Source organism: Liolophura sinensis, chromosome 7 (genome assembly GCF_032854445.1).
Source record: "Liolophura sinensis isolate JHLJ2023 chromosome 7, CUHK_Ljap_v2, whole genome shotgun sequence".
Classification (NCBI taxonomy): domain Eukaryota; kingdom Metazoa; phylum Mollusca; class Polyplacophora; order Chitonida; family Chitonidae; genus Liolophura; species Liolophura sinensis.
In genome coordinates, this window is record NC_088301.1 from 39397006 (window position 1) to 39410390 (window position 13385).

Below are 13385 nucleotides of genomic sequence, written 5' to 3' on the forward strand. Positions count from 1 at the left end.
ACACACACACACACACACACACACACACACACACACACACACACACACACACACACACACACACACACACACACACACACACACACACACACACACACACACACACACACACACACACACACACACACACACACACACACACACACACACACACACACACACACACACACACACACACACACACACACACACACACACACACACACACACACACACACACACACACACACACACACACACACACACACACACACACACACACACACACACACACACACACACACACACACACACACACACACACACACACACACACACACACACACACACACACACACACACACACACACACACACACACACACACACACACACACACACACACACACACACACACACACACACACACACACACACACACACACACACACACACACACACACACACACACACACACACACACACACACACACACACACACACACACACACACACACACACACACACACACACACACACACACACACACACACACACACACACACACACACACACACACACACACACACACACACACACACACACACACACACACACACACACAAAACAGAGCGTTTACAAGGTATTGCAGCAAATACTTTCAAACCACATATAATCAAAGCAATCTGTTGTGCGTGTAACATCGATCATTTTTGATATATATAGCTGTCCTCCGGCATTGGCGATTTTCATGAAAGATAGTGAAGAATTAACTGTACCACAAACGATAGGTACAACCCGCTAATTTTTATATTCATGAAAATACATAAAGATGTGCACAACATGACGGTTGTATTTTCTCCGAAACTTGCACAAAATTTTGTGAAATATCTATAACAGTTTGTCTTATTACCGCTAAAATAAACTGGTGCACACTGAAGGGGTGGTTTTATGGTGGAGTTTTTTCTAAGCATGTTGAAAATATTAGTACTAATTATGACGAAACAGGAAATTGTCTCCTCACAGCATAATTATAAAACTTCCGAACATTCACATCCAGCCATGTAAAACGGATTATTTCTTGCTGAGACCAGAAACATTACAAATAAATCATATGTCGTTATTGTCATCAATAACATCGTCCTGCATAGATAGAAACAATACACATAAAAAAAATCTCACGAATATATCGGAAGTCCAACGCATGCTCCTGGCTCAGTGCTGAGCTTATCCTCATTCGTCCCATGTCATAGCACGACCTTTACTAAGATTATTTCATAACCAGTTAACATAATCATCTATTGGCTTTATGGATACTCATTCTGTCAAAGAAAGGCTTCCGGGGCATATTCCAAAAACAGAAAGTGGATCTTCTAAACATCAAATGCATGTTCGCACTTCTTTTACACCGTATTTCAATCGAACACTGAGTCATATCCACAACGTTCTATAGTTCAACATTTCATGCCGAATTCCTCAAGCCAAAGTTTGATGCAGCCTTCAAATCTTTCGGCTGGTAACAAGTTTAGTATACACTCACTGACTCTAAGCCACTTTTACACGACAGATGGCGCCGATTGCATTGTCCGATGGTTATCCCCATTCGTATTTACAGACTCTCTACTTCTGTCTGTCTGCATTCGGAATGTGGTCGACCTTTGCGTACATCTATCCGACGGAGAACTTTGTGGCTAACAAAAACACAAAAATACAAATTTTCATAAATAAAAGTCGTAGTATGGATGACACATATACATTAATGACAATACTTATCACAGAGCGCATGTGGTTATCTTCTAACCAAACAAAAGCTATGTTGTGTTAGCTTTACAACTCAAATGTATATTTAGCTGTGGTATGCTCTTTATGTACATTCAGTTCTTTGCTTAATAAGGCAAAATAGTTTTGGAGCATTTAGAACCTTATAAATACTACTTGAGTAATAAAGTCAATAAATTTACCTTAACTCTGCTCATGCAATACTTTAAGTAAATGTTTGGTAACATGTGGATATCGGTTTAGATAGCTCCATATCACCAGAATATACAAAGGATATCAAAGAGCGAGTCAACAATAAATGAGGTAAGTGCAATTCAACAAACGATTCAGGACACCACAACATCTTTTAGTTAGATTATACATTCTTTCGTGTTAGTAAACTTATGTTTTAAAAGAAAAGACAACACTAGACCAGTGATTAATTTTTGATCAATCTTGAGCAATTATTTCTGTGAGCTGATAACACATCATGCAATTTCCGATATCGTCAACCGACACCCTGTTTTTGACTTTAAGTTATATGAGCACGAGTTACGGGTGGTCCGACATCTAAACATGGCGTATCGCATGACCTCGTGAGAATTCCGGATCAAAAGTTGATCTATATATACGTCAGAAAACAGGATGTGGCCCTATAAGTCAGTTCCCACCCTAATTCCGATATAACTAAGGATATAGTGTTTGGTGTGTTTAAATAAAATGCTGTCAAATTTACTCACATTTTCAATAATAGACTCATTGAACTGCTAAACTTACCGAATATGTTTTACAGCGCAGCAGTCTTTTTACAGCAGCTTTGAATCCTTTATGCATGAAACAGTAAAGCACTGGATTTTGGGCATTGTTGGAGTGGCCTAACAGTAAAGCGGCATTGTTGGAGTGGCCTAACAGTAAAGCGAAGGAGTACACTTCTGGCGTAACCTGGGACGTCTTGTCAGGGGTGAAGTCCATATATATCGTCATGATGTAATATGGCAGCCAGCAGACAGCGAACAGAACAGAAATGACGATCATCATGCGAGCAACACGGCGCCGGCCTTGAATTACTTTATTGGAGTTACCGACCAAGGAGTCCTGGCGATGTAAGGCGCTGTTGGTGGACCAAAGGGCCAATCCTATCTTGCTGTATAAAGTCACGACAAGGCTCCCAGGCAAGACGTAAATGAAACAAAGCAAGAAAAGGTCGTACAGCTGCCGGTCTGACCCACCTCTTCCCCAAACCTCCCTGCAGAACGACAAACTCTTCCCGGCAATGTTGTCATAAACATCAAGTCTTTTCACGACGATGATAGGTATCATGACGAGGGCAGATAAGAACCAGGTGAGAACTATCACTTTTCGAACAATAGGCACTGTGCAGTACTGGCGGCTTTTCATTGGGTGACAAATCGCCAAAAACCGATCCACACTCATGCACACTATAGTCAATACACTGGCACAAACAGAAACACCTGAGGAATACAAGATGAAATCAAGTATATTATCTTATATTGTAGAAATAAAAAAAGCAGATTCTCCAAAATTTGAGACCTAACGAAGGTGACCTGGAAGATTACTGATGATTATATTGTCCGAGAGCGTCTAAAATGTATGTTAGATGCGTTTTTCTGATAATTGAAGCAAACGTCAAAAAGGTCACAACATCTATTAGTAATGACATGGCCTTTATATCAAAAGCATTTGGAAACAAAATCTCCAACATCATATTTATTTTTCCAATTCAAATGTAGCTATAGCACGGCAAATGTTGCCATAGTAATTACAGTCTTCTGACTGTAGATTCTAACAGGGAACGCTGATTTCTGTCACCTTTACTGGTAATTCCTCTTACATCGCTCTGGATTGAGGGCAAATGTTCGGCTTCCGAATGCAAACAAGGTCATTTATCTTTCAAAACGTCTGCTCGGGTTTTCTTCTGATGTTCACTTTGTTCAAGCTTCAATTTATTTTTTTAAGCGGGAGTAGTGCCTGGTGTCCAGGGTAACAGAAAGCCGTGGTCAGGCAGCTTCGGAAGACATTGGTCTCAGATAGGGGAAAAGATTACGTCGGTGTTTTTCTTACATTCAGAAAGTCATATAAAGGAATTAAGGAGACTCAGTTTGGAAAGATTCCAGAGCCGCTGCGACTGAAAGGAGCTTTGTATTGCTCTCCGAGATCTCTGCTCTGATGTAATCTGATTTTGTCGGTGAATTGGTGATGATCTTATCCGGAGCATGCCCTGGTCAGAAGTAGGATACGTGCAGGCTTAGGCCATGTCCCGTCTCACGGTCAATAATCATCAATCCTTTCTTCCTGTGATTTCTTGGACATCAGGGATAATCTTTCAAAACTCAGCAAATCAGTTTCCTTACATAAGATTAATTGTGAAAACATTCCCTCAAACTCCCTTGATGTAATTTACTTTACAGAAACCATATTCCGAGGAGATTGCAATCATACAAAATAAAGGAAGGTTATATACAAAAAAGTAAATGAGGAATCTCTCTTAAATCCAATTAATCCAACGATAGTTTTTTGTTAAAAACAATCTTGATAGATGCGGCATTTGTCTACAATATTGTGAGACCTGCTGTCTGCCAAATAGTTACTGATGAATTCAGTTTTTCATTTCTCTTACACTTGATATCAGAATGTCATTATGTACGTTCTTGTAATGTTAGTGCTGCATTTGGCAGTTGCTTTTATTTAAAACCAGACAGAAAGCTGAAAATGGTATACACCATGGTTACCAAAAGGCATAGATATTCGTCACACATAAGTTTTAAGCTTACCTTGCATATATTCTGTGATTTTGCAAAGGAATTCTCCGTAGATCCATAACTGGTATATCTTCTGGGTGACAGTAATTGGTATACAGATCAGGGTAACTGTAAATATAAATTATTACAGTTGACCATATATGTATATAGTTCATATATGTATATCGCTTATATACTCCTTAGGTACAATACCAAAGCTTACACAAAACAGCAGTACACTGTCTGTCTTTGGCTTGGTTATGTGTATAGTTATATGACATGATGAATCGATCAAGGCAGACTTTTTTTATCATAAAGACTCGAGCTTAACATGGTTTATCCGCAATGGTCCACTCGTCTATGCAGGCTGATTCTTTCCATTACCAAACCAAGCATATGTGACCTGTCAGCAATGGTGCATGGATTCGAATTAATGATCACCTGTAACCTGTATTGTGTGGCAAAACTAAGTCATAAATAAAGAAATGCGTACCAAAATAAGTGAATAGAATGAAACAAATCAAGTTGGGGAGATTTGGCCACTGCGACAGGAAAGGGTATATAGCAATGACAAGGTATTCCGTTATCACATCAGTGGGCTGGAAGATGATCGTGAGTACACAGTAAGACAGCCTGCGAACTCCCTGGCTTAGGTCATAAAAGCGCTGACCTTCAAATGACCCATGGCGGAGCATTCAGCAAACTTTTAGTAAAAAAAAAAAAACGGTTGTGCCGAATTTGCAAATAAAAAATTGAAATCCCCACATCATACTGTAAGGGTACCACTATCGGAGAGCAAAGGTGAGACACAGTTGGCTTGTTTAACTTTCAAGTCAGTCACAGACCTTACCCAAGAGCTGCCTGTGAATGTGTAACTTCTTAGGTCGGACGGTTGACAGAAGCGTCCGTGATGCCGAGGTGTCGATGTTTGTTCTACTCCTCGGAAGTATACACAAAGTCACTTTCAAGGTAGTTCGGATGAAATGTAAGTTATCGTACAAAGAGAAAATGAGCGATACAAGCTCCAAAATAACGTTTCCAAAAAATGGCAAGTGGCGAACACAAGATCACAAAGTGCTCTCTACAGAAAATGGAGTACGAATGTCGAATGGCGTGAAAGCCGATATCTCCAAACCCAGCAAAATTCTTCACAGTGAATGATAGTAAATGTGACTACTTACAAGTCGTTAACAACTCCGTTGTCCACATTTATAGACCACAATAAAGGAAATTATGGGTGATTTGATTGTAAACATGTTTACAACATCGATACATATTTCCAGAATATACACTCTATTCACAATGACACTAAACTCATGAACACCGAAGCCTTGAGAACGCTCGACAGAACCACAGTGCTGGCTACAATATACAGAGTGGGAATTCAGTGTTCAAAGATGGGGTTCATAACAATATTTACTTGACAAAAGTAAAGCACTTAACATATTGTGTTGTATGTGCAAGAATGGATGTGTCTTTAAGGTGACAATATCTGTTAAACTGGCGAAACTCCCACTCTTTTTGCTTTAAATACCTTCACTTGATTGTATAGGAAACTCAGTTACTACGAATACATAAAAAGGGACAGACGTCAATGAGCAACGTAGACTCGTACACCTCACTCGTTAATTTCTACAGTAAACGTTATATGATAGTGTGGAAATTCTCTTTCTCGGTGCTATGCGTTATGGTCTACTATATGATTATTCACCTGTGGCTTTACCTGTGTTACACCAGGTTTCGATCATTTGTCCTGAATTTTAGATTTCGTACATATATCCTGGATCTCAATGGTAATGACAGGCTTTTGACCAATGACATACGATTCCTATGTGTAACTGGTTAGGCTATGCCAGGTGGTATCTCAGGTAGTACCTCATGACATGTGGTACTTTCCGGCATCTAACCCGTTTGATTCGGCAATAACATGACTAACTTCAAATAAGCAAAAATGTCTTTGGAACAGCGTAAATCCCTATGTCACTTTATTTATTTATTTATTTATTTGATTGGGGTTTTGCGCCATATTCAAGAATATTTCATACTACTGCGACCGGACAGAGCCCATTGTAAACCCACGACCATCCGCAGATTGCTGGAGACCTTTTCACGTGCCATCCAAGAGAAAACCAGCGTGAGGTCGCTTGGTCGCACTGGTGAATGGATTCTGAGTCACTGTGCTGTGCTACCCCCAGTGAATAAAAATATACTACATAAATTATATGTAACTTGTGATATTGTCTTGTGCATATGCATAGCTGGGATTTTGGAAACTCGAACGATACGTGGTAAAAGAATTCATATACTCCCATAAGCGGAATAATTCTTAGTCAGAGCACATTTCTTCTGAGTCAGACAGACATTCATCAGCTCGACCCATCATCTCGGTGGAGCAATTATAGAACAGAAGACAGCCGCCAAGCTAACAACTGACAAGCTTTCAAATCTGTTGGATGAAATATGCAAAGGAGACGAGCCAAGTTGGTTCCGATACTACTGCGGTCATGGCTAGATGTCGGATCTTCTATCTAGATCCCTGAAGTTTTTGATTCTCAGGGAAATGTACACGGTTAATTAACCTAACACGATCCACGACATACGGTATGTACGCCAGTCAGGCAGCAGATAAATATACTCTTTGAACTTCATTAGCGTTAATAGCTGTTCTATGCACATAGTATACCACATACTCTGAAAGTATGGCGCCACAGATTATAGCCAAATCGACACAGAATTCTGCACAGGAAATTGCACATGTAGGAAATTCCCTATATGTTTAGAAACATATGCATGCAGTATTCTCTGGTGCATGGAGAGTTTCTTGAAAACGGGAATGAACCATGTCCTCATTGTGCAGATGTTCCCAAGGATAACCACTCTCCACATGCATGCATTGCTGCACAACATTACAAGACACAGAACTGTTCAGTCAAATAAGATCGCGGAAAGAGAACTACACTCGTGCGCTATAATAAGTTATGTCAAATAAGTCGGCATTTTGAAAGGAAACAAATTATTATCTTCTCTGTTTCTGTTACATAATATCCGCTTCGTTTAATTCAGCTGTTGAGAGCATAAAATGTTTGCTTGTCCAAAACCTTTGTCGGTTCCTGACAGAAATTACTTAAGAAGTAGATTTGCTTTTTACTCACCCATAACATCACTGTGTGCATACAGTTAATATGGACTACATCAAACCGGGAAGCATGCATGTGCAGAACTGGCAAATACTAGATGGACATTTCATGGATGTACGTGTTTGCTGTTTATGTGTATACAAGATTTAATCAAGTCAGTCGCGTGAGAAGTTGAGCTTTGGACACAAGAGCTCATCAAGCTCTGAGCGCGCTAGTGAACTGTTAGCCTAGGGTGTCTATTTCACCGACGGACTACTTTATCGAATTAGTTGTCAGAATGGCTTTTTTGTGATCAGGTTACGAAGATGATTATCATTGCAAATGAAGTATCCGTGCTAAGTAGCGCCTTCCTCTTCTGTGAGAGTTTATTGTATCGCATGACCATAAATAAATCATTTAAGCTACACAAACAGCACGTCAGTTGTCCGAGAAGAAAGGCGATCACTCTTTTTCCCAGAGCAATTTGACAATATGAAACAATTTTAAGACTCGGCGATAGATTTATTAAATTTTCTGAATAACACTGTCTGAGAGCAAAGGGACTGCGTAACTATGCCTACAGCCATAATCAGCGATCCAACTGACGAGTAGCTTGAGAAGTAATACCTTAGTTCTAAGTGTGCAGATTTTTAGGAGTAAGCCATCTATTTCAACACATAGCAAGCTGTATACTGCGTGCATATGCTAAATTAATATTTAGATATTATTACTCTTGAATATTTTACATGCAGATGTGTAATTGAACAAAAGCTGTTATATACATGCGAAACAATTATTAATGTAACTGGGAATTCGACTGTGTATTAGGGGCCAGTTACACAATACACGGCCATGGTGGCTGAATATAATTTTGTCTTCGATCCTGTAGCAGCAACTTCCAAAAATGAACGTTATGAAGAACGGTAAACAAAGCCTGTAAAGCCTATATGGGATGAATGGAGGCTTAGGAGTACATTCCATAAGGGCAGATACATTGGTCATATTAGATCTTCTCTGGACGAACTGTTCGAGTCGATGTTGTCAGGATAGCTGGATTCTGGTAAGCTGTTGCTCCCAGGCAAGATAAAGCGTAGATCCACTTCTCTTTACTCTAGTAAAATGTCGACAGATAACGGCTTTATATGCAATATTACGACGTCAGTCAAAGCTAGTGACCCAAACGCTAATTGTAACAGGTGGGGCCGTCTAATTTGTCTGGACAATATATCAACATTTTGGTCAATTCCAGGATGCTATACCTTATTACTGGAGGATCCAGTCACGTCGCAGTTCCGTCCAACATTTGATTCATGACTTGGATCTGCCAGGAAACAGCATTTAATTCCAACGAACCTGATAGGGCTTGGCACTTAAAATCTGGGACTGTGACGTCGATTTCCTTATACGATATGCTTTTCACTGACTTGAGACAATTCTGTTGGGCGTTCTGTCAAGGCTCATGGCCATACCATTTCGCCACGTAACTGTCAATCACATCTACATGTCAGACAACACCGTTGTCCTCTTTCCATTTATGTTTCATATTTCACCGCATAATATACACACCAGTCATGTTTCCGTTATTAATTTTCTCCAGTATTAAACTCGGCAGCATAAACAAATATGACGTAAATAATGTAAAGTTGACTTATAGATATATATTTTCAAATCTAAAGTACTGAGTCTTTCCATGATTACAATAGTGGGTGACATGTTTCAATGGTTTCTTAAAACATGTTAAGATGGACCATGTTTATCATAAATATACACGTGGGTGCGGAATTCCTCTACAAAGCAATAAACCGTGTCTAATCTAATGCATTCCAACCTTAATTATATCTAACGGATTTCGTACCGAGGAAATCCCAAGCTTTAATTGACACGGAAAATAAACGCCCTGATTTTGTTCAATTTCTTATAGTTTGCTTATTTAATAGTATCGGGTCATTTTATGTCATGTAACTGACATCCAGAAAGCCATTGTACATCCAGAAAGCCATTCTCATTTCCTACATGCTTATGGTGCTGTCTTATTTTAACGTCAGGCTGAATACACCGCACACGTCATGGGTATACTAATGGGCCTGCTAGTCCTTGGCCAATCTTCTTACATGCTGACAAGCTAAGAAGTGTCATCACAGTTAACTAATCTCCAATATATCCAGTGTGTTTTATTTATTTATTGTGGACTTTTCTTTTTTTTTCCTACTCTGCTTTCAGCAAACTGTAATTTTCGGATACTCTTCCAAACTCCTCACAGTTCAATTCCTACCAGTGCAGATTTCAGCAATTGCTGTTTTCCGACAAGCCTCCGTCCTTATTACGGTGTTTTTCTCCCCTGATTTCAACTACTGTAATTTTCAGCCACACGTCCATCAACTCCTCACAGAGCAGGATTCAGCGATTGCTGTTTTCCGACAAGCTTTCGTACCCTTTACAGCAATGGCGCCGCTGTTGTTATTGGCGAATGCTTCATGTTTATCTATTGTAATGAAGGCGTTTTCTACTGCTTGAAGATTTAGGAATATGCAATCATTGATTCACATCGTGGTTGATGGCTCGACGGGACTCATAGGAACCCACACAGGCTCAGGATAGAAACACATCGAAGACTGATAAATACAAAGTTTTATTTATTCATGGGTCAAGATTAAAGAGAAGCTTATCTTCATGAAAACACAGCATACATCTTTGTCTGCTCCGTGCCCATTAAGACTAGGCCAATAACCTTGTTCCTGACTGCGCGATTTATGGAGTACACGACATGTATGATGAAACCGAACAGTTAATCTAAAACCACCAGCCTTATTGTAAGCTACTTACGAACTGTTCATACATATTCCTCTGTCTCCGTGAAAGCGAGTTTTAATTGATCTCGTCGTGGAACAGGCACCCTTGCCCATCAAACGGGGCTTAACGGAAGATTTCCGGAGTCACCTATTAAACGCCCAGCAATTAAACGCAGAGCACAATATCCTCAGAATAGATAGATCAATCCAGCAAAATGTCCTTTCATATGCTGCCAAACCATTTGCGTGGTAGAAATAGTTAGAGGAAGAAAAGCATGGGTAATTAGAGACACACAGATCGCTCCGTGAGACCTTTCAGTTATGGAGATAGGTCTTTCCTGGCAATGAGACAAGCATATCCATTAATGTGAGCTGAAGTACGCATGCCTGTGGCAATTTTCTACCACAATATGAGACTGACCATTTGTGATTCGGGTGAATGTTAAACATTGCTACTTTTATCCTTATACAACTACTAATATTCTCTTAGCAAGTAAAGCAACCAGCACCTGAAGGAAACTACAGCTGTCTTGCCTCATTAGAACGTGTGCCCAAAACATATGGCTGTGGTAATGCCGATGAGGAACAAAGGCATAATAGTTCATTTATTCATTAGAAAGCTCTCAGGCAATGGTATAAACTGGTTTAATCCTCATTAAAGAAGACAGTCAGGTTGAGATCATGTGAAAAGTTTCTCAGTCCACACTATGACTTTTGCTGGAGGAGATTGCACGGTGTGAGCTTGAAAATGTGTAGGCCTACATAATTTGCTACTATTTATGCATTTACATGAACAGTTAGAATAAAGTCCTAACTGCGGTAAATTGACCAGAGGCTGTATTTTACTGGTTGCGTGTCACCATTTTCCAGCTATCACACTGTCTTCGCTGCTCTGGTTTTTCTCTCTATGGTGCACGTCTTAATTATGTTAGAGTACAACACCGTATTGTTGCATATACCCTTTCCTACAAATCCTGTATAGTGAAGTACTGTGTTTCATTTAAGTATTTTGCCTTTTACACCTGGAGCAAGCGTGTTAAAACCAAAGTGTTAAGAAGCATACTCAGTATAACATGACGTTTAAAGCCTTGTCATGAATGGCTAGTACAAAGACACGAGAGAGTAAGAACGATAAAATTGCCATACTTCACCAGAATAGCCATATTTCACCAAAATAGCCATACTTCACCAGAATAGACATACTTCACCAAAATAGCCATACTTCACCAGAATTGCCATAATTCACCACAATAGCCATAATTCACCACAATAGCCATATTTCACCAAAATAGCCATACTTCACCAGAATAGACATACTTCACTAGAATAGTGATACTTTGATTAGATACCACTTAACCCAAATGGTTGAATAACTTTGACAAGGAATTATTATGACTTAATTCAAACAATAATGATAATCAAAATTTCCCCAAATTATTATTTCTCCAGTCAGAAGAATTGTCGAGTTCAATGGTAAATAAAATTTTACCTTGCAAAAGCTTGAAATGTAGCCCATGATCTTCAGATTTGGGAGTTATTTTATTATAGGCTTGTTTAAAATTGCATATACAATTACAGGTAAACGGCTTAAACTTCTTATTGTGACCTTGGCGAAATTTTAAAAGCTTCGTAATGCCTTATTGCCAACTAGTAGTACTAGAAGTAGTATTTTCCTAATATTGCCTGTATCATGACCACAGAGCTTGGACGACATTGCTCTTATAACAAATGTGTATACCCTTAGGGGAGACGTACTCATGAATGTATCAATTAAGTTCTTCGTCACTACCATTGTCAAAGGGGCTCTCTTCCGTGCGTGTTCGAAATTTTAGAGTGCCAAAAAACTCCGTTTAAAGGCCAAGTATGTGATAAGCTGATTAACTTCTATTTACTGGCTTAATCCCAGTGGATTAACTTCGGTATCATTGATACAGATATACAGTGAAATATTAGCGATGTTCATGGCCTCTGCTTTTACGACACTCGCGAGAATTTCGGTATCGCGATGCCATCTGTAGTAATGCATTAACAGCAGTGACATGGCTCCCGCTTGGTGAAAGTATTCTTTACGTAAACCCTATAGAAATACATCCTTAAACCATTTTAGTACAGACAATAGCTGTTCTCAATAGACCACCAAAAGTCTAAAATACCAGTTGCTCTTTGCTCTTTGACACGTAATGAATTGCATCGTTAGTTAGACAACGGAACAGATCACGGATGAACTCCCTGTATGAATTTGTACCTCCGAAGTGAATTCAAGAGACATGAATGTCATGTGAATTAGAGAGAGGGAAAAATAAGCTATTATTTTTATATTGCAGAAGTTATGAACGAGTAGGATTCCTGTGTGGGGTGGACATGTTGACAGTTTGTGCTAAGTAGCGAATTCACTTATGGTCCTCGTCATATTTTCAATTTTCCTTCATTTATCACGGAAACCGCCTGACAGTTAAAATGTATTTGGCACGTCTGAGGCAGTGTTGATGACTCTTAGATAAGCATGCGTTTGTGCTCTAGTGATAACGCACGCTCAGAAAACACAAGAAGGTAATAAGTATAAATGCGTCCATACTGTTACAAGTTATTTGCGTTGTAAATGTACATGTAGATGATTAGTTTTCAAGGAATGGATGAATGAATGAATGAATGAATGATTATGGCTTAACGCTACTTAGGCGATATTACAGCCATATCGTTATGTATGGTATATATATCTGAAATGAGTCGCAGTACAGGTTGTATAGTAACCCCTTGTAACGATCGTTTAATGGCGGCACACTGACAACACGCTGTATTTACACAAGCAAAGTAATACAGGTAGTTCAATACATAGTCCTGACTGATATAAATATCACGAGCTGTTCACATTGCACAGTGTTATACACAGATCGTTATACATTTGTTTTCTTTTTCGTGTAAATTGCACACCACAACAACTGTTCAATGCATATTAATTACTAGGCTTTTTCCTATTGCTAATGA

General features: G+C 39.3%; 1 protein-coding gene across 1 annotated transcript; it reads right to left on the reverse strand.

The window, feature by feature from the left end:
- Nucleotides 1–2624: 2624 nt before the first annotated feature.
- Nucleotides 2625–3640, reverse strand: LOC135470908 (tachykinin-like peptides receptor 86C; the record flags this gene model as incomplete). Its single annotated transcript, XM_064749956.1, has 2 exons — nucleotides 3589–3640; nucleotides 2625–3241 (listed from the first exon to the last, which is right to left on the reverse strand). Coding segments are annotated over exons 1-2 (669 nt in total), but the record flags the coding sequence as incomplete, so codon positions are not given.
- Between the last annotated feature and the right edge of the window lie 9745 nt (nucleotides 3641–13385).